Source organism: Enhydra lutris, unplaced genomic scaffold (assembly GCF_002288905.1).
Source record: "Enhydra lutris kenyoni isolate GAN:26980312 unplaced genomic scaffold, ASM228890v2 scaffoldscaffold31, whole genome shotgun sequence".
Classification (NCBI taxonomy): Eukaryota; Metazoa; Chordata; class Mammalia; order Carnivora; family Mustelidae; genus Enhydra; species Enhydra lutris.
Window position 1 is genome coordinate 17264980 of NW_019154115.1, and position 20035 is coordinate 17285014.

At 38.1% G+C, this 20035-nt stretch overlaps 1 protein-coding gene across 3 annotated transcripts in view; it reads left to right on the forward strand.

The window, feature by feature from the left end:
• LOC111153229 (thyroid hormone receptor interactor 4) overlaps positions 1-20035 on the forward strand; it is a 67686-nt gene continuing 47651 nt past the window's right edge. For 2 of the 3 annotated variants that reach the window (XM_022512124.1, XM_022512125.1), the window contains exons 1-5: positions 1-106; positions 4643-4812; positions 6055-6188; positions 17653-17865; positions 19488-19566. In XM_022512124.1, the coding sequence (XP_022367832.1) occupies positions 6-106; positions 4643-4812; positions 6055-6188; positions 17653-17865; positions 19488-19566 (697 nt within the window). In that variant the 5' untranslated portion in view covers positions 1-5. Of the gene's footprint in view, positions 116-4642; positions 4813-6054; positions 6189-17652; positions 17866-19487; positions 19567-20035 lie in introns of all 3 variants that reach the window. The other variant, XM_022512126.1, reaches the window with a different exon arrangement.

The following is a 20035-nucleotide window of genomic DNA, read 5'->3' on the forward strand; positions in this document are numbered from 1 at the left end:
GAAAAATGGCGGTGGCTGGGGCGGCGTCCCGGGAGCAGCTAGTGGGCTGGTGCACCCAGCAGTTGCGGAAAACTTTCGGCCTGGATGTCAGCGAGGAGATCATGCAGTGAGACCGGTTCGGGTCCCAGGCGGGAAGCAGCTCTGGGATGTGCACTGAGCGAAAGGGGGAAGCGGGGAGGACTAAAAAGTTGATGAGAGTGAAGAAATAGGATAAAAGGGCTATTATCGGTCTCTAGGCGTGGAATTTTGACCTCCGGCTTTACAGTTTAGCTTCTGGAATACTGTGTCAGGCTACCCAGTCGGCCGGTGGGGCCTTTTTTTCTTAGGAAAAAGCCAGATCCCTGATAATTAAGTCTTTAAGACGTCCCCGGAGCCAGTTTCCTTTTAAATTCTGGAGATAATGGGCAAGCCAAATTGTTTTTCCAGAAATCCTTGCTCTGAGCATTTTAATTTGCCCGATATGGGTTGTGTCAAATAGGACCTGGACTTTAAATTGAGGCTGCGGTGGTTAAGGTGTTTTAAATAACTTTTGACTGAGGAGTCCCAAGTTCTGTTTTCTGTTGTCATTTACCCGTTTTGGAACCTTGGGCATTTTAATTTCCCTCTCTATACCTTTGTTTCCGCGTCTATAAAATGAATAATTAGCAGAGCTTATATTTCATATTTTATAATTGTTGTGAAGTGGAGATGGTGACATAATTTAGTATTTGCTTTGGATTGATTTGTCATTTTGTTTGTTTGTTTTAAAGATTTTTATTTATTTGTCAGAGAGAGTGAGCACAGGCAGACAGAGTGGCAGGCAGAGGCAGAGGGAGAAGCAGGCTCCCCGCTGAGCAAGGAGCCGGATGTGGGACTCGATCCCAGGACGCTGGGATCATGACCTGAGCCGAAGGCAGTCGCTTAACCAACTGAGCCACCCATACGTCCCTGATTTGTCATTTTTGTTGCACTACATAACTGGTGCTGGGGCAACAAAGACGACTGAGACCTTTGGGTTCTGTCTGGTTGATGAGTGGGGGAAACATAAGGTGTTGTGGGAGCACAGAGTAAAGGACTCCCGCTAAGATTTTAGAAACTTGAAAGGTTTTACTTCAAGGGATGACTTTAGCCTGAGAGCTAAAGGGTGGGTAGGTGGAAGTGCAGTGTTCCGGCGAGGTAAAGACTTCTACAAAAATTGGACTCCATCCAAGAACCTGAAAATGTTTCTTGATTTGATTCCTTGTTCAGAGATAATGAAACCTTTATTGCCATTTCTGGGGCTTTTATAGGAAATGAGTTTCTGAGTTGGGAGAAAACAGTTGGCAGGGGGAGAATTAAGAAAGGCTGCTTTAAAGGTTTTTGTTTTAAACACTGGAACGAACAACTAGGGGGGAAAAAAATAACCAACCCTGCCAAATGGTATGGTTTATCTTTATCCTTGTTTGAAGGCGAGATCAGATTAAGTAGTTTTCAAACATTTTTTAAAAGCAGTGGATGCTGCCAAATGAAATAATGAGACTTTGCAAATACACCAAATGGAAAAAAAAAGTCACTTGGTGAACACAAAACAAACACAAAGATTGAGGCTATTTTTGATGGATCAAAAAGGCAATATGGTTAGATGCAGTCTTCTCAGTCTCAGTGTCCATTTGTATCTTGTCTGCTTACACAGTATGAAGAAAATTCTAATTTTCATAGATTGTGGTTTAACAGCTCATTTTGAAGCTTTAGTTTTTTTTTCAATTAAACTTAATCTACACCCTTTAAAGAACAATGATCAGAAATTTAAATTTTATAGTTGGAAGCACTAAGTATGGCTAAATACCTGCTTGCTTTTTTTTTTTTTTTTTTTAAGATTTTATTTATTTATTTGACAGACAGAGATCACAAGTAGGCAGAGAGAGGCAGGCAGAGAGAGAGGGGGAAGCAGGCTCCCTGCCGAGCAGAGAGCCCGACTCGGGGCTCGATCCCATGACCCTGGGATCATGACCTGAGCCGAAGGCAGAGGCTTTAACCCACTGAGCCACCCAGGTGCCCCCCTGCTTGCTTTTTTTTAAACTCATAAATAAGTTCTACAAGAATTGTTCAAAACAAAAGAAAAAAAGCACTGAAACTACCTATAGTATAATTCTATTTGAACTCATTTGACTTACTAGGTTTTTACTAGTTATTGCTCAACAGGCTATGATGCCATGATCAAAGCATTTTTGTGTAAATTTGCTGTGCTTTGCGTAGTATTTAATTGAAAATTAGTACTATGGTAGTGTGCTAACTTGAAAAATTTGGTATGAGTGGCCTTTTTACAAACAACACAGAACTATCTTCCTAATCAGTGATACATTTATGGAACATTAAGATTTGTACACAGGATTAGCAAAATAAACTTTGCTCTACAATCTGCCTTAGCTCATGTTTTGGATGACCCTATTTTGATAAGATTTTGTATATAACACTGTATGCTGTTCCTTTTTATACTTTGTTAAATAATTGAAATATCATTTATTCAAATGTTTCTGGAACTCTTTAAATACTTCCCTAGTGATTTGAATACTCCACAGTTAAATGATCCCTGAGGTTCCTTGTAGTTCCTTCTATGAGAACTTGGTAGCAATTAATATTTTGATGGGGGCTGCTAAGTTTGGGGGTCAAGTTAAACTGTAGAAGTCCTGAAAAACAATCGTGTCTTTTTAATATACGATGGACTAGAAGATGCTCTTAATGGGGCCCAAAAGCACAGGTTTATTTACCTATCGATCATAACTCCGCAAATGTACCATCACATTAGGAAAAAAACCGAGTACTTGTGTACTAGTGATGGTACAATCACGTGATTTTATTTTAATTTAAAGGAATGTAGCATTATTATAATTTTTCTGGTATCCAATACAAGTGTGTCTGAATTACTGTTCATTCAGATCTTATAGTGCTTTCATGGTCTGATATGTTAATTTACAAATTATTTTTTCAATTCTTTCTTTCCTTGGTGTAACATAATTACTGTAAAAACCTAAAAAAAATCAGAGATAGAGGAGGAAACTAAAATTACCCTAATACCACAACCCAGAGGTAATCATTGTTTCTCTCTTAGTGTTTTTCTTATGAGTATTGTAATCTCATTTTTTACAATACAATAGTATTGTAATCTATTTTCAAAACATATTTGTCTTAGAGGAAAAAATAAACTCTCTTTAATCATCTTACTCAGTGATAATTATTTTAGTGTATAACCTTCTGGCCTTTTTTCTACACATAAGTGTATGGATATACACATTTCTTTTAGCAATTGATATTGCTATGATATGCTCTATGTTCTATCCTGTTATTTCACTTACCATTATATGAAAGCATTTTTATCAGGTCAATAATAGTTAATCATAAATTTCACTTTTAGTGGTGGCATATCCCATTTTGTAAAGTCCAAAAACTTAAATTCACTAGTCTTTCCCATCAGTGGGTATTTTAAATAGCTTCTAATTTTTCATTAATTCAGATAGTGATACAGTTAATTTATTGCATAAAATTTCCTGTAGAGTCCTATAAATGGAATTACCTGATTATTTTTAAGGCATTTTAAATATATTGGTTTGTCAATTTTTAGGAAAGTTATACTGACTTGAACTATTAGCCCATTTCACTTCAAGGAACCCTTTATAACATTTCCTTAAAACAGATCTGCTTATTCTAATGTGATACTAATCTTTTTATAATTTTTTTAATTAAAGATTTTATTTATTTATTTGACAGAGAGATCACAAGTAGGCAGAGAGGCAGGCAGAGAGAGAGGAAGGGAAGCAGGCTCCCTGCTGTGCAGAGAGCCCGATTCGGGGCTCGATCCCAGGACCCTGGGATCATGACCTGAGCTGAATGCAGAGGCTTTAACCCACTGAGCCACCCAGGCGCCCCTCTTTTTATAATTTTTTAAAGATTTTATTTTCTTTGAAGTAATCTCTATGCCCAACATGGAGCTCGAACTCAACCCCAGAATCAAGAGTCACATGCTCTACCAACTGAGCCAGACAGCTGCCCTGATTTATAATTTTTGAGATTTTTTTTTTTAAAGATTTTATTTATTTGACAGAGAGAGAGAAAGACAGAAAGAGAATATAAGCAGGGTGAGTGGGAGAGAGAGAAGCAGGCTTCCCGCTGAGCAGGGAGCCTGATGCGGAGGTTAATCCCAGGACCTTGGGATCATGACCTGAGCCAAAGGGTGACACTTACTGATTGAGCCACCCAGCCGCCCCAGTTTTTGAGAATACTAATTCAATAACTGGTTATATTGTCATATATACTAATTTTTAGCAAAAAAGAAATTTTAGGTTTTGTAGTGTAAAGATTAAGTCTTTTGGATTCCAAGGAATATGAAATGACTGCAGATGTGTACTTAGAGAAAGTGTTCCTATATTAAAGACAGCTCCACAGCCTATCTTCAAAACATTAATTCTAATCTTCTAACAAGATTATATGAAGTTTAGATTATGAGCTACTTGAGGTCAGGGTTTTTGTCCTGATCAAACTTAAATCCCTAGCATTTAGCATAGAATTTGGCACAATCCACTCTAATGGATTAATGAATGGTTTGTAACTACCTTGATTTCTGTTGTGATTATTGGGAGATACAGCATAAGCAGGTCTTGTTTCAACAACTTATATTTTTCTTCCTGAGGTATGTTTTGTCAATTGAGAGTGCTGAAGAGATACGAGAATATGTTACTGACCTCCTTCAGGGAAATGAGGACAAAAAAGGTCAATTCATAGAGGAGCTTATAACCAAATGGCAAAAGAATGATCAGGAATTGAGTTCTGATGCTTTGCAACAGTCCTTCAAAAAAGATGGTAAGTTGGGGCGCCTGGGTGGCTCAGTGGGTTAAGCCTCTGCCTTTGGCTCAAGTCATGATCTCAGGGTCCTGGGATCGAGCCTCGCATCAGGCTCTCTGCTCAGCAGGGAGCTTGCTTCCCCCTCTTTCTCTGCCTGCCTCTCTGCCTACGTGTGATCTCTCCCTGTCAAATAAATAAATAAAATCTTAAAAAAAAAAAAAGATGGTAAATTAATATAATTGAGGGTTGAAATATTGGTAAATGGGCTGGTTTATAGGACCTGATATTTTCTGTATTTTTAGTTCAGTTCTACTCAAGTAATGAATATTGTTTTAGTTCAGACTTTTTGAACTTTGAAAATACCACAGAAATGCCTGTTTGCAGATAAAAATGTGGTTTCAGAATAGTTTGAAAGATTTATCCATGGATTAAAAAAACACTTTCCAGGGGTGCCTGGGTGGCTCAGTGGGTTAAAGCCTCTGCCTTCAGCTCAGGTCATGATCTCAGAGTCCTGGGACCGAGCCCCACATCAGGCTCTCTGCTCCGTGGGAAGCCTGCTTCCTCCTCTCTCTCTCTTTGCCTGCCTCTCTGCCTAGTTGTGATCTCTGTCTGTCAAATAAATAAATAAAATTTTATAAAAAAAAACACAACACTTTCAGTTATGTGTATATCTGGATGAAAGTAAATGTTGACCAATTATAGTATGAATAGGATTTAAAAGTAACTATTTAGTTAAAAGATACAAAAGATAAACACCAAACTAAATAATCTAAGTCATTATTATTATACAATCTGAAATATTAGATTTTAATTTACCATTTTAATCCTAGCCAGTAGTCTTTATCATCTACTCTCTTGGAAATTGTGTTTTAAATTTGTGAGGAAAAACTAACGTAAGAAGCTACCTGATTTCATATCTTCACTTTATTTTTTTTGTAAAGATTTTATGTATTTGTTTGACAGAGAGATAGAGAGCACAGGTAGGCAGAGCAGCAGGCAGAGAGAGAGGGACAAGCAGACTTTCTGTCAAGCATGGAGCCCAATGCGGGGCTCAATCCCAGGACCCTGGAATCATGACTTGAGACGAAGGCAGCCACCAAGTCGCCCCCATATCTTCACTTTAAAAGTGTCATGTTCTCTTTATTAGCTACTAGTTTACCAATGAATCCTGCTGTTATCAACCTATGTGCATGTATGTGTGTGTTTTATATACATATATATATATATATATATATATTTTTTTTTTTTTTTCCTTTAAAGAAATGTCAGATGGTCAGAAATCAGGAGACCAGCTAAAGAGGAGCAGGCGGAAAGGAAGAAATAGACAGGAAGTTCCTGCATTTGCTGAACCTGACACAACCAGGGAGGTCAAAACACCTTTTGATTTGGCCAAGGTGAGTGCTTGAATGAATCTTTTTCTAGTTCTATGAAAAAGGAGAGGTGACTGATACATTTCAGAGAGCAAAGTGTACAAACTGATCTAGAGTGGCAGTTCTTCAACAAATGCGTGAATTTTATGGAGAGAAAGTGATGATGATATATTACTTTCTATATGGTAGATATTTTGGCAGCCTGATTAAATAGTTATTATAAGGACATCTTGGTTAGAAATGATACTAAGAAAGATACATATAAATGGAAAATATTTATTTATTAATTTTTAAAAAGATTTTATTTATTTATTTGAGAGAGAGAGTGCACAAGAAAAGGAAAGGGGGCAGAGGGAGAGAGGGATAAGCAGACTCCCCGAAGAGCCAGGAGCCTTGTGTGGGTGGGGCTCGATTTCGGGACCTGGAGACCATGACCTGAGCTGGAGGCAGATGCTTACCCGACTGAACCACCCAGTTGCCCCTAAATGGAAAATATTTAATGAAGGTCACCAGGGCTTCAACTTCAACATTGTGTGTGTTTGTGTGTGTGTGTGTGTTTACTAAAAGAACGAACAGTTCTGTTATTTAAGAGTGTTCATACTTTGTACCATCTATTACTGCCACCACCATTATCATTTAGTTTTTAAAGTTTTTATGTATTTTATCATGACTCTCAAAATAGCCCTGTGAGGTAAGCAGAAATATTTATAATCAAGGAAATTTGACAAACTAAATATCCCAATAAAAGGGAATAGTTAATTATGCTAAGATGGAAGAGAGCTGACCAAAAAACTTTGAGTGTGATGATAATGCAAAAAAAATGTGGAGAAGTATTTTCAAAGTAATAAGTTAAAGGGAAAAGAATAGAAATTTAAGCCTTTTATCAAGCAGAATAAAATAAGCAGATGCTTAACGACTGAGCCACCCAGATGCCCCATAGATTGGTTTTAGCTTTCTGGGGGACAGTTTGGCACCATACATCAAGAACCATAGAAATGTTCATATACTTTTGACTTGCTAGTTTGATTCAAAAATCTAACATAAGAAAGTAATCAGAAATGCATGCAAAGGGATGCCTGTGTGACTTAGTTGGCTGAGCGAGCAATTCTTGGTTTCAACTCAGGTTGTGATCCCAGGATCATGAGATTGAACCCCACGTCAGCCTCCATGGTTAGCAGGGACTTGACTTGGGACTCTTTTTCTCTCCCTCTCCTTCTGTCCCTCCCCACGGCACACACTCCCTCTCTAAAATAAATAAATATATCTTAAAAAAAAAAAAAAAAGAAATGCTTGAAAACGAACTTGAAAATTTGAACGGACCTGTTTAACAGTAAGAGAAAGATTAAATTAATTGTTTCCCTCATTAGATAGAACACCATGCAACTAATAAAACTGTTCTCTAAAATATGTAATTTGGGAAAATACTCATAAAATATTGAGTGAAAAATGCATGAATAAAATATATATATTTGATTTTTTGTATTTGAAAATTACTTATTCTATATACACACAAACATACTTTCACACACACACACACACAAACCTAGGAGGGCTAAAAGGCAAATTTTAAAACTGGTGTTTCTTCAAGTAATGTGACAATAAGTGTTTTAATTTTTCCTCTCTATATTCTTGTATTTTCTGTTTTTTATTTTTACAATGAAAAAGAATAGTTTTTCTAAAAAATTAGCTTTATTGGGGCGCCTGGGTGGCTCAGTGGGTTGAGCCTCTGCCTTCGGCTCGGGTCATGATCTCAGGGTCCTGGGATCGAGCCCCACATTGGGCTCTCTGCTCAGCGGGGAGCCTGCTTCCCTCTCTCTCTCTCTCTCTCTGCCTGCCTCTCCGTCTACTTGTGATCTCTCTCTGTCAAATAAATAAATAAAATCTTTAAAAAAAAATTAGCTTTATTGAGGTGTAATTGTCATACATATGTAATTGCACATACTTAAGATGTACAATTTGTAAGTTTTTTTTTCCATCTTAACCATTTTTTAAATGTATAGGTTATAGTATTAGAAGTATTTGCATATTGTTGTACAGTAGATTTCCAGAACATTTTCACCTTGCAAAGCTGAAACTCTGTACCCATTAAATAGCTCCCCATTTTCTCCTTCTTCCAGTCCCTGTCAACCACTATTCTACTTTCTGTTTCTATGAATTCAACTGCTTTACAACTAAGTGGAATAAAACTGCATTTTTCTTTTTGTGCTGGCTTATTTCACATAGCATAATGTCCTTAGGGCTCATTTATGTTGTAGCGTATGTCAGAATTTCCTTCTTTTTTAAGGCTAAATAATATACCATTTTATATATATATACCACATTTTGTTTATCCATTCATCTCTCAATGTACATTTGAATTGCTTTCTCTTTTTGGCTGTTGTGAATAGTGCTGCTCTGAACATCAGTGTGCAATTATCTCTTCAGGACCCTACTTTTAATCCTTTTGGATGTATACTCAGAAGTGGGGTTGCTGGATCATATGGTAGTTCACAAATAGGCTTTTTTAGATGGAAAAAAAAAACAGAAAGAATAATGACTAATATAATGAAGACCCGTGTGCTTACCACCCGGGCACCCCTGCATTGGACATTCTTATACATATTTCCTTCAGGTACACTTAAGAGTTTCTTTAGGATGTATTTACCTGTTATTTGAATTGCTGGGTTATAGGCTTTCTTAATTTTTCTTTTACTGAAACTACCAAATTAATTTCTAAAGCAATTGTACCAATTTTAACCTCCTTCCATCAAGGTAAGTGATTTCTCTTTTCTTCTTCTTTGCCAATACATAATGTGAAGCCTTTAAAGTTTTGCCCTTTAAAAAAAATTCTTATTTTGTTTTTATTTTTTATTTATTTTATTTAACTTAAAAAAAAATAATCTCTATACCAATGTGGGGTTTGAATTTACAATCCCAAGATCAAGAGTCACATGCTCTACAGACTGAGACAGCCAGACCTCCCAAGTTTTGCCTATTTTAAGTGTAAGAAATGGTATTTCATTTTACTTTGCATACACATGAATTCTAAATTGAGAGTGTGTCATTTTGGAGAGTCTGTTGACTTGTTTTTGGTTTCCATTTTTTTAGCCTTTTGGATTATTATGACCTACTTCCTCATATTCTTTTTTTTTTTTTTTTTTTAAGATTTTTTATTTATTTATTTGACAGAGAGAGAGACAGCAAGAAAGGGAATACAAGCAGGGGGAGTGGGAGAGGGAGAAGCAGGCCTCCTGCTGAGCAAGGAGCCTGATGTGGGGCTCAATCCCAGGACCCTGAGATTATGACCTTAGCCAAAGGCAGACACTTAATGACTAAGCCATCCAGGTGCCTCTACTTCTTCTTGATCTGCTTTTCTGCTGAGTTGAAAGTCTTTTTCAAATTGATTTATAGCAATTCTTTATTCTGTGTTACTTTTTTATTATATATGTTGTAGATCTCTACTAGTCTGTATTTTTTCGTTTGTGTTATTTTTTGACTCACAGGAATTTAAATTTTTTTTTTAAGATCTTATTTATTTATTTGAGAGAGAGAGCGTGAGAGACTGAGAGCAAGAGAGTGGGGAGGGTAGGAGGAAGAAGCAGACTCCCTACTGAGCAGGATACCCAATGCAGGGCTCCATCCCGGGACTCCAGGATTATGACCTAAGCTGAAGGCAGTTGCTTAACCAACTGAGCCACCCATGTGCCCAGGAATTTTCAATTTTAATGTAGTTATATGTATTGATCTTTTTCTTTGTTTTATGCTTTTTATAGCTTATTTAAGCCTTATGGCATTTTTCCCATCCCAAAGTGAAAAAATATATTTTTCTAAATTTTCCTCTAATAGTTTAAAAGTTACAATTTTCACATTTAGGTTTATAATTCATCTGAACAGGGGCGCCTGGGTGGCTCAGTGGGTTAAAGCCTCTGCCTTCGGCTCAGGTCATGGTCCCGGTGTCCTGGGATCAAGCCCTGCATCAGGCTCTCTGCTCAGCAGGGAGCCTGCCTCCTCCTCTCTCTCTCTGCCTGCCTCTCTGCCTACTTGTGATCTCTATCTGTCAAATAAATACATAAATTCTTTAAAAAAAATAATAATTCATCTGAACATTATTTTGAGTGATTTTTCTGTTACACTTATCAGTGAAATTACTTGTTTTTAAAGTAGAAGATGTATTACATAGGTATGTGTGAATGTATATTTTACAAGTGGTGACTGCAAGTACATAGAATCTTAAGGGGGTAAAAGTATAATGGGAACGTAAAGAGAATATTTTCTGGCCAGAGTGATCAAATCACAGATAACATTTTTTTTCTTTTACGTAAGCTCCATATCCAACCTGGGGCTTGAACTCTTTACCCTAAGACCAAGAGTCACATGCTCCATTGAGTCAGCCAGTTGCCTCAAATAATGGATAAAAATTTTAAACCCTTATTTCATTTTTTTTAAGAATAATTGTGGGGGCATCTGGGTGGCTCACTTGGTGGAGCCTCTGACTCGTGGTTTTGTCTCAGGTTATGATCTCTGTGTGTGAGATTGAACCTCGAGTTGGGCTTTGTGCTCAGCACTGAATCTGCTTCAGTTTCTCTCCCTCTGCCCCTCTCCCAGCTCCTGTGCATGTGTGCTCTTGCATGTGCACACTCTCTCTTTAAAATAAATCTTTAGGGGCGCCTGGGTGGCTCAGTGGGTTAAGCCGCTGCCTTCGGCTCAGGTCATGATCTCAGGGTCCTGGGATCGAGCCCCGCATCGGGCTCTCTGCTCAGCAGGGAGCCTGCTTCCTCCTCTCTCTCTACCTGCCTCTCTGCCTGCTTGTGATCTCTGTGTCAAATAAATAAATAAAATCTTTAGAAAAAAAAATAAAATAAATCTTTAAAGATAAGTAAAATAATCATTAAATAATAACATAAAATACAACAATGGAATTTTTTAAAGGTTTATTTATTTATTTTAGAGAGGAGAGTGTGGGTTGGGGGGAGTGGCAGAGGGAGAGAGAATCTCAAGCAGACTCCCCACTGAGTGTGAGGCTGATGCAGGACTCAGTCTCACAACCCTGAGGTCATGATCTGAGCAGAAATCAAGGGTTGGTTGCTTAATTGACTGAGCCACCCAGATGACCCCAATAATGAACTTTAATAAATTAAATTTTATCATCCAGTAGAGAAAGTTGTTGAAAACAACATGAGAACTATTATCTATGTTTTCTCCTTTGAGTCAATTTCCTAAGGATACTTTTTCAGAACTTCCAGTTTAGTTTTTAAATATTTTGAAGCTATTGATAAATATTTTAAAATTTAATATTCTAATTCTTTTTGATATTTCTTTTTTGTAATAATTTAAAGCTCTTTTTTAAAACTTTTTTTTTTTTAAAGATTTCATTTATTTATTTGACAGAGAAAGAGATCATAAGTAGGCAGAGAGGCAGGCAGAGAGAGAGGGGGAAGCAGGCTCCCCGCCGAGCAGAGAGCTGGATGCAGGGCTCCATCCCAGGATCCTGAGACCATGACCTGAGCCGAAGGCAGAGGCCCAACCCCCTGAGCCACCCAGGCACCCCTTTTTTGTAATAATTTAGTCTTTCATCCATCCAGTCCTATGTTGCTCTAATCTGTTTGGTCAACTCACTCATTTACCAAACCACATTAAAGCCTCCATAACTATGTAATATTCTGCTACAACCTAGTTTTTTAGTGCAGTAGATGCCAGTCTTAGCTTAACAGAGTATTTCACTGTTTTTAGTAATGGATCTTAATGAATAAGGTGCCTTAATGCTTGCTTGTTAAGTAGGTTTCGTGAGGGAAAATAAAAGCATGGTTCACTCTTAAGTTCCCAGGCTTGGGTAGGGAACTAATTAATACTGACTTAACATTTAATTTTATATCTCTTAATGCTTTAAGAGCAGCTTACCCTTCAACAACCTGTTTCCAAGTCTATATTTTGTTCTTAAGTATTTTTTGCTCATTAAGCAAACTTGGAAAATGGTTTTGAAAAAAACGGTTTATCCCCTACGCAGTAATTTCTTGTTAGCACTGCAGTGTACACTGAATTAGTGAATACTGAACCATTACTCTTTTTTTTTTTTTTTTAAGATTTTGTTTATTTGAGAGAGAGAGAGAGAGAGTAAGCATAGTAGGGGAGAGGCAGAGGGAGAGGGAGAAGCAAACTCCCCGATGAGCAGGGAGTGTGATTTGGCACTTGATCCCAGGATCATGATGTGAGCCAAAGGCATATGCTTAACTGAGTGACCCACCCAGGTGCCCTGAACCATTACTCTTAGGGGAAATACAGGGTTAGGTTTCTGTGAGCATCTGGTCATAACATTTCTTTAAACATTTAGTACTTAACCTTATTTTATGTGTACTTCTGTTTTTTTTTTTTAAGATTTTATGTATTTATTTGACAGACAGAGATCACAAGTAGGCAGAGAGGCAGGCAGAGAGAGGGAAGCAGGCTCTCCGCTGAGCAGAGAGCCCTACGCGGAGCTTGATCCCAGGACCCTGAGATCATGACCTGAGCCAAAGGCAGGAGCTTTAATCCACTGAGCCACCCAGGCGCCCCAGTACTTCTGTTTAAAGACACTTTATTTTTTTTGTTTTATTTTTTAAAGATTTTATTTATTTATTTGACAGAAAGAAACACAGCAAGAGAGGGAACACAAGCAGAGGGGAATGGGAAAGGGAGAAGCAGGGTTCCTGCTGAGCAGGGAGCCCGATGTAGGACTCTATCCCAGGACCCTGGGATCATGACCTGAGCTAAAGGCAGATGCTTAATGACTGAGCCCCCTAGGCACCCTAAAGACACTTTATGTAATATGTATTACTGATTTATTAACATTGAACTCACAGCCAACAGCACTATAACTTATGCCTGAAAAAATTTATGTAACACCTGTTTCCTATGTAAGGTACAGCCTTTTTTTTTTTTTAAGATTTTATTTATTTGACAGAGACAGAGAGATCAGTAGTGACCAGAGAGGCAGGCAGAGAGAGAGGGGGAAACTGGCTCCCTGCTGAGCAAGGAGCCCGATGCGGGGCTCGATCCCAGGAACCTGGGATCATGACCTGAGCTGAAGGCAGAGGCTTAACCCACTGAGCCATCCAGGCACCCCATAGGTACAGCCTTCTTGAGCTTAGGAATACTAGGCGACACTTAAGCACTATGCATAGGGCCATTTTAAATACCGAGATCATGAACAAAAAGTGCAAAAATGTAAAAAAGTGGCACTAAGTAGACTAAAAATAAGACTTTTGTTTACAGTATGAGAGCTGAAACGAGAAGGCAGATTACTGCCTTGGTTAGCCTTTTAGTGGAAGATCTATGCATTTGGAAGATCAGATTGTTTGCCACCCTGTGCATGTCCACAAATGATTGTGAAAGTACCTGGTGTATTGATTTGGGGGTTACAAATACATTTTAGTAAATGAGCAAATTCATAGACCTAGATTCAAGAAAAATGATCAAGCTGTGTACTTATAGTTTCACTTATGGACCTGTAGGTAAATGTGTCTTCAACTTCTATAGACAGTTCATTTGGTTATTCAGAAAATTGTATTGCATGTCTACTATATGTCAAGAATAATAGCAGTAAAAAAACCATATTAGGTTCCCATGCTCTCCTAGATTATATCTTAGTGGTTCAAAGGAAAGATAGAAAAGACAGTCAAGGGGCACCTGGGTGGCTCAGTTGGTTGAGTGTCTGCCTTCTCAGGTCGTGATTATGGGATCCTGGGGTTGAGCCCTGCATTGGGCTACCTGCTCGGCAGGGATCCTGCTTCTCCCTCTGCTTGTGCTAGCTCTCTCCCTCTATGTAAAATGAATAAAATCTTTATTTGGTTTTGAATAAAATCTTTTTTAAAAAGCCAATTTTTAAAAGTAATTATAGATTGTGAAAACTTTCATGAAAAAAGTACAAAGGGCAGTGTGATAGGCAGTAGTTGGTAGGAAGGGAGCTACTTTATATAGGACATTCAGGGAAAGCCTCTCTGAGGGAGTGAAATTATAGCTAAGAACTGAACACTGAGAAGGAACCAGTATATAAAGAGATGGGCTAGGAACAGTTCAGATGGAGGGAATGACAAGTGCAAAGGGAAGTGGAGACAGGTGTTCTGGGAACTAACAGAAGCCTGAGGCTGGCATATAGTGAACAGAGCAAGAGCGATATGTACATGAGGTTGGAGAGCACCTGGAGGCTTTATCTAAAGCTTTATAGGGCAATATAAGTAGCTTGGATTTCTATTCTCAGCACAGTGGGAAGCCAGTAAATGGTTTTAAGCAGTGTGGTAATATTCTATGAATTTTCTTGCTTGTCTTATTCTTTCCTTCTCTACTGTATTTCTCAATGTATACTCATTTCCTGTATGTATATGAGAACTCATCAAAGCACAGCCTTCAAATACCTTACTTTAATGTTATTGGATAATTTAATGGGAGTCAAATACAAGTTTCTGTTTAGAGATTTTAGTCTCCTCACCACCATCACTGACAGCCAAAGATATAATTGACTAGTTTGAAAAAAATGGCAGTGTGCTAGATTGGATAAAATCTTTAGCACTTTCTTAGATTTTAATTTTTACCTAGATTGACTTAAATTATCCCTGTATCTCAACTCTTGGCTTTGGACATTAGGGCATGTCACCTTTCTTTATACTTAGCAAAGAATTTTTCTCTTCCTTGTAGTAATTTTCCCATCCATTAGAACTCTTAAGATTTTTCCTCTCTGGGGATGCCTGGGTGGCTCAGTCGGTTAAGCATCTGCCTTTGGCTCAGGTCATGATCCCAGTTCTGGGATCAAGTCCCACATCAGGCTCTCTGCAGCAGAGAGCCTGCTTCTGCCTGCCACTCCCCCAACTTGTGCTCTTTCTGTCTCTTCCTCTGACAAATAAATAAAATCTTAAAAAAAAAAAAAATTTTTTTTCTGCTCTGAAAAGGGAAAGCGAGAGGCATCTATGCAATTATTTGGATATACAGATATCTGGATATTTATGTCCTCCCACCCAAAAAAATTTTTTTTAAAGATTTTATTTATTTATTTGACAGAGAAATCACAAATAGGCAGAGCAGCAAGCAGAGAGAGAGGGGGAAGCAATCCCCCTGCCAAGCAGAGAGCGATGCTGGGCTCCATCCCAGGACCCTGGGATCATGACCCGAGCCGAAGGCACAGGCTTAATCCACTGAGCCACCCAGGCGCCCCCTCCCACCCAAATTTATATGTTAAATGCTAGTGTGATTATATTAGGAAGTGGGGCCTTTAGGACATTCTTATGTCATGAACGAGTAGCCCTCATGAATGAGATTAGTATTCTTTTTTTTTTTTTAATATTTTTAAAAAATTTATTTGCCAGAGAGAGAGAGAGCACAAGCAGGGGGAGCAGCAGGCAGAGGGAGAAGCAGGCTCCCCACTGAGCAAGACTCAATCCTAGGGCTCTGAGATTGTGACCTGAACTGAAGGCAGATGTTTAACCAATTGAGCCATCCAGGCGTTCCTGGGATTAGTATTGTAAAAGAGATCCCACAGAGCTCCCTAGTCCCTTTTATTGTGTCATGATACAGTGATCTAGAAGAAATCATTCCTTTGACCTGTAAGAGGGTCACCAACCATGCTGGCACTCTGATCTTAGACTTCCAGCCTTTAAAACTGTGAGAAATAAATTTCTGTTGTTTATAAGCTACTCAGTCTGTGATATTATATTATAGCAGCTTGAATGGACTAAGACAGAGGCTGATAAATATAGTTCTCTTTTTAAACTTTTTATTTTATAACATATATACAGAAGTGAACAGATGTATTTTCACAAACTGACCATTCCTCTATATCCAGAATCAAAATATTACTATTCCTTTAGAGGACCCCCATTTTGCCCCAAAATGACATCCCTCCCAAGGGAAAACACTTTCTGACTTTCAACACCATAGGTTAGTTTTGCCTATTCATGAATTTTGTGTAAATGGAGCTAAATAGTGTGTACTCTTTAGTGTCTGGCTTCTTTGAATTAAATGGTTTATAAGAATTATCCATATTGGGCTCCTGGATGGCTTAGTTGGTTAAGCGACTGCCTTTGGCTCAGGTCATGATCCTGGAGTCCGAGGATCGAGTCCCAAGTCGGGCTCCCTGTCAGTGGAAGTCTGCCTCTCCCTCTGACCCTCTGCCCTCTCATGCTCTCTCTCTCACTCTCTCTCAAGTAAATAAATAAAATCTTAAAAAAAAAATTATCCATATTGTTTTATATAGCTATACTTTTTCATTCTCATTCCTACAGAGGATTCTGTTAAGTGAATACATCAATCTGTTGAACATTTGGATAGTTTTCAATTCTAGTGCTGCAGTGAACATTCTTGTACATGTCTTTGGTGAACATTTTTGCACATTTCTGTTGCGTGTATATCTGAGAGCTGAATTGCTGGATCACAAGCTATACATATGTTCAGCTTTAGTAGGTAGCAGTGTATACTCCCCAACAGTGTATGAAAGCTTTAATTGTTCTTCCTGTATCCTTGCCAGCACTTTGTATTTTCTGTCTTTTTCAATTTAGCCATTCTGGTTGGTATTGCAGTTTGGTTTTTATTTTGCATTACCATGATGAGTAGCAAAGTCATTAAGCATCTTTTCATGTGTCTCGTGACCAGTTGGATATTTTCTTTTATGAAGTTCCTGTTTAGATCTTTTGCCCATTTTTCTATTGTGTCATCTTTTTCTTATGGAGCTAATTTTTTTCTTTTCTTTTTTATTTTTTAAAGATTTATTTATTTAGAGAGAGAGCGAGTAAGGGTATGAGCAGGGGAAGGGGCAGAGGGAAAGGGGAGAGAGAGAATCTCAAGCAGACGCCGTGCTGTGCAGTGAGCCTAGCTCGGGGCTCCATCTCACTTACTGAGATCATGACCTAAGCTGAAATCAAAAGTCGGATGCTTAACCAGCTGAGCCATCTACATACCCCTTTCTTGATTTTTCTTATTTTATTTTATTTTTTTAAAGATTTTATTTATTTATTTGACAAAGAGGGAAAGATCACAAGTAGGCAGTGGTGGGGAAAGCAGACTCCCTGCTGAACAGAGAGCCTGATGCAGCACTCCATCCCAGGACCCTGAGATCATGACCTGAGCCGAAAGTAGAGGCTTAACCCACAGAGCCACCCAGGTGCTTGATTTTTCTTATTTTATTGATCATATTTAAGGATATTTGAGTATTATCTATTTTGAAGGGCATTTTTGTTTCTTATGATCTCTACTTTAGCTATGCTTAAATATGCCACATAAATAGCTTTTACTGCTACATTTGCCTTCCACCAGCTGTAATAGAGGATTGAAAGCTACTGGCGGAAGAGGCAAGGCATATCAGCTAGTTTTTCTAGACTCTAACCTTTCTTCAGACCCTTGATGATAACCCTTAATTTGTATTTCTCCCATTCCTTTCCTTCTGTCATGGTTCCTAGGCAGTGTATAAGTTGTCATTGAACTGAACTGAGGTTTTTCTCTTCTTACCATTAATTATTTGATGTTATTTCTGATATCTTTGTACAATTAGGCACAAGAGAACAGCAACTCCTTAAAGAAGAAGACAAAGTTTGTCAGTTTATACACAAAAGAGGGACAGGACAGGCTTGCAGTCCTGATACCTGGTCGCCATCCATGTGATTGCCTGGGCCAGAAGCACAAGCTGATCAATAACTGTCTGATCTGTGGGCGCATCGTCTGTGAACAGGAGGGCTCTGGCCCCTGCTTTTTCTGCGGTACTCTGGTAAATTGTTTCTTTTATATTTTATTTTACTGTCCTTTGGTTGAATATGTAGGGACATTCACATCCCTAGTAATTTCTCTCTTTCTTAGGAAATTTTTTCCCTCCAATGTCCAGTAAACTCTAGTAGCAGGAACTTAATTAGTCAAAAACCCAAGGTTATGTCTTAGTACTGAGGCCTATTAGTGGGAAGAGTTTTGAGTATATACATTGTTGACTCCAAGTCTTGTACTGTAACGTAATTCTCAGGTTATTATAGCTTCTGTTTCTAGGATACCTCCTTTTCACTTTCATTGTCTGAGAGAATGACCTCAAGAATGTAGGAGTAGTAACTGTCTTAGAAACACCCTAATGAGTTGTCTAGAAAACTTATTCCGCCAGTTGAGCAGGCTGGCAGAAGCAGTGGCTTTAGATATCAGTGACGACATCCATTTTATATTACTTTGTTTTTTCTTCTCTGATGGGTCCTTTAATTGTTCAGTATACTCAAAAAATAAGCTGATAGTGGATCGCCTAAAAAATGTAGTGTCTTCCATCAAAAATATTCATAAAACAAAAACAAAAATTCATAAAACAGCAGTAAATATCTTCTTATATGGGGTTTTCTCTAGAGAAATTCCCTATAGCTGCTGGCAGAAACTTCGTGTGCAACTGAGGCAACTTACAGCCAATTTCAATGTTTTCCGCTAGATCCCTTGCATCCTTCAGTTCAAGACATGGAGCAATGTAAAGCAAATTGGCCTTGAAGTCTTGCAGCTTTATAAATTCAGTATGAAATTGTTTTTAAATAACTCCTTTTTTGCCTCCCTTCTTATCGTTGCAGTGATTTTATAATAAATAGAACTTTTTCTTTGCTTAATATATTCATTATTTTATAAGTAGGTAATATTCAAAGACAAAGAAATGAAATATATATATTATAAAAGTGTAAAAATTAGGCTAGTTTTCACTGGTAGCACCGTAATTTACTTTTTCTGGTTCTTTCTTTCTTTCTTTCTTTTTTTAAAAGATTTTATTTATTTTTTGACAGAGAGAGATACAGTCAGAGAGGAACACAAGCGAGGGGAGTGGGAGAGGGAGAAGCAGGCTTCCCTCTAAGCAGGGAGCCCGCCCAATGCAGCGTTCAATCCCAGGACTCTGGGATGGTGACCTGAGCTGAAGGCACGCTTAACAACTGAGCCATTCAGGCGCCTCTTTCTGGTTCTTTCTAATAAGACATCCGCTTATCTTCTTTCATAAGACTTGGATTTTATGCTTAGAACTGGAAGTCTTTTAAAAAAAAGTCTTACATGTTTTTTCCCAACATTCTCAGTGATAGCAAATCTTTGTCCTTTGAAAGTAGGTTAGATTTTTTTTTCCTTTTTTTTTTTTTAACAAATCATTCAGGGGCACTTCCAGTGAGGTAAGTTTTTTCTGTTGTTCATAAAAGAAGGGAGAAGTGGGAAGAGACAAGGGCAAACTCATTTGGATATGTATATTTCTGGTGTGTTTGGATAACAAAAGCAGCAACAGTCTCATTATTTTATTGCCATATCTGATGTGTAATTTGAGGTTACATTTTAGGATATCAAGCAAACAAAATTAATGTAACTAGTATCATGTGTCTTGTTCTTATTACTTTATAGGTATGTACTCGTGAAGAACAGGATATTTTACAGCGTGACTCTAATAAGAGCCAGAAACTGCTGAAGAAGTTAATGTCAGGTAGGCAGCAATCTTTCCATTGGATCATGGTGGTGGTGGATACATTTTGTTGTATCTGATTGTTTCTTTCTTGTATCCTGGTATGCAAGATGCAGTTTATTCACTCATTTATTCTACAATCATTTTTTTTTCAAAGATTTTATTTATTTATTTGAGAGAGAGACAGTGAGAGAAGCATGAGCGAGAAGGTCAGAGGGAGAAGCAGACTCCCCATGGAGCTGGGAGCCCGATGCGGGACTCGATCCCCGAACTCCGGGATCATGACCTGAGCTGAAGGCAGTCGTCCAACCAACTGAGCCACCCAGGCGTCCCTACAATCATTTTTTTTAAGTTATTAAAACCACCTAACATTGAGCAAAAAACTACTACTAATAATATTGGATTATAACCCAAAGAATAAAATTAATGTCTTGAATTAAATAAATGAGTTAATAAATGGAGAGAAGAGACAGCTCTTTATTATAGAAGA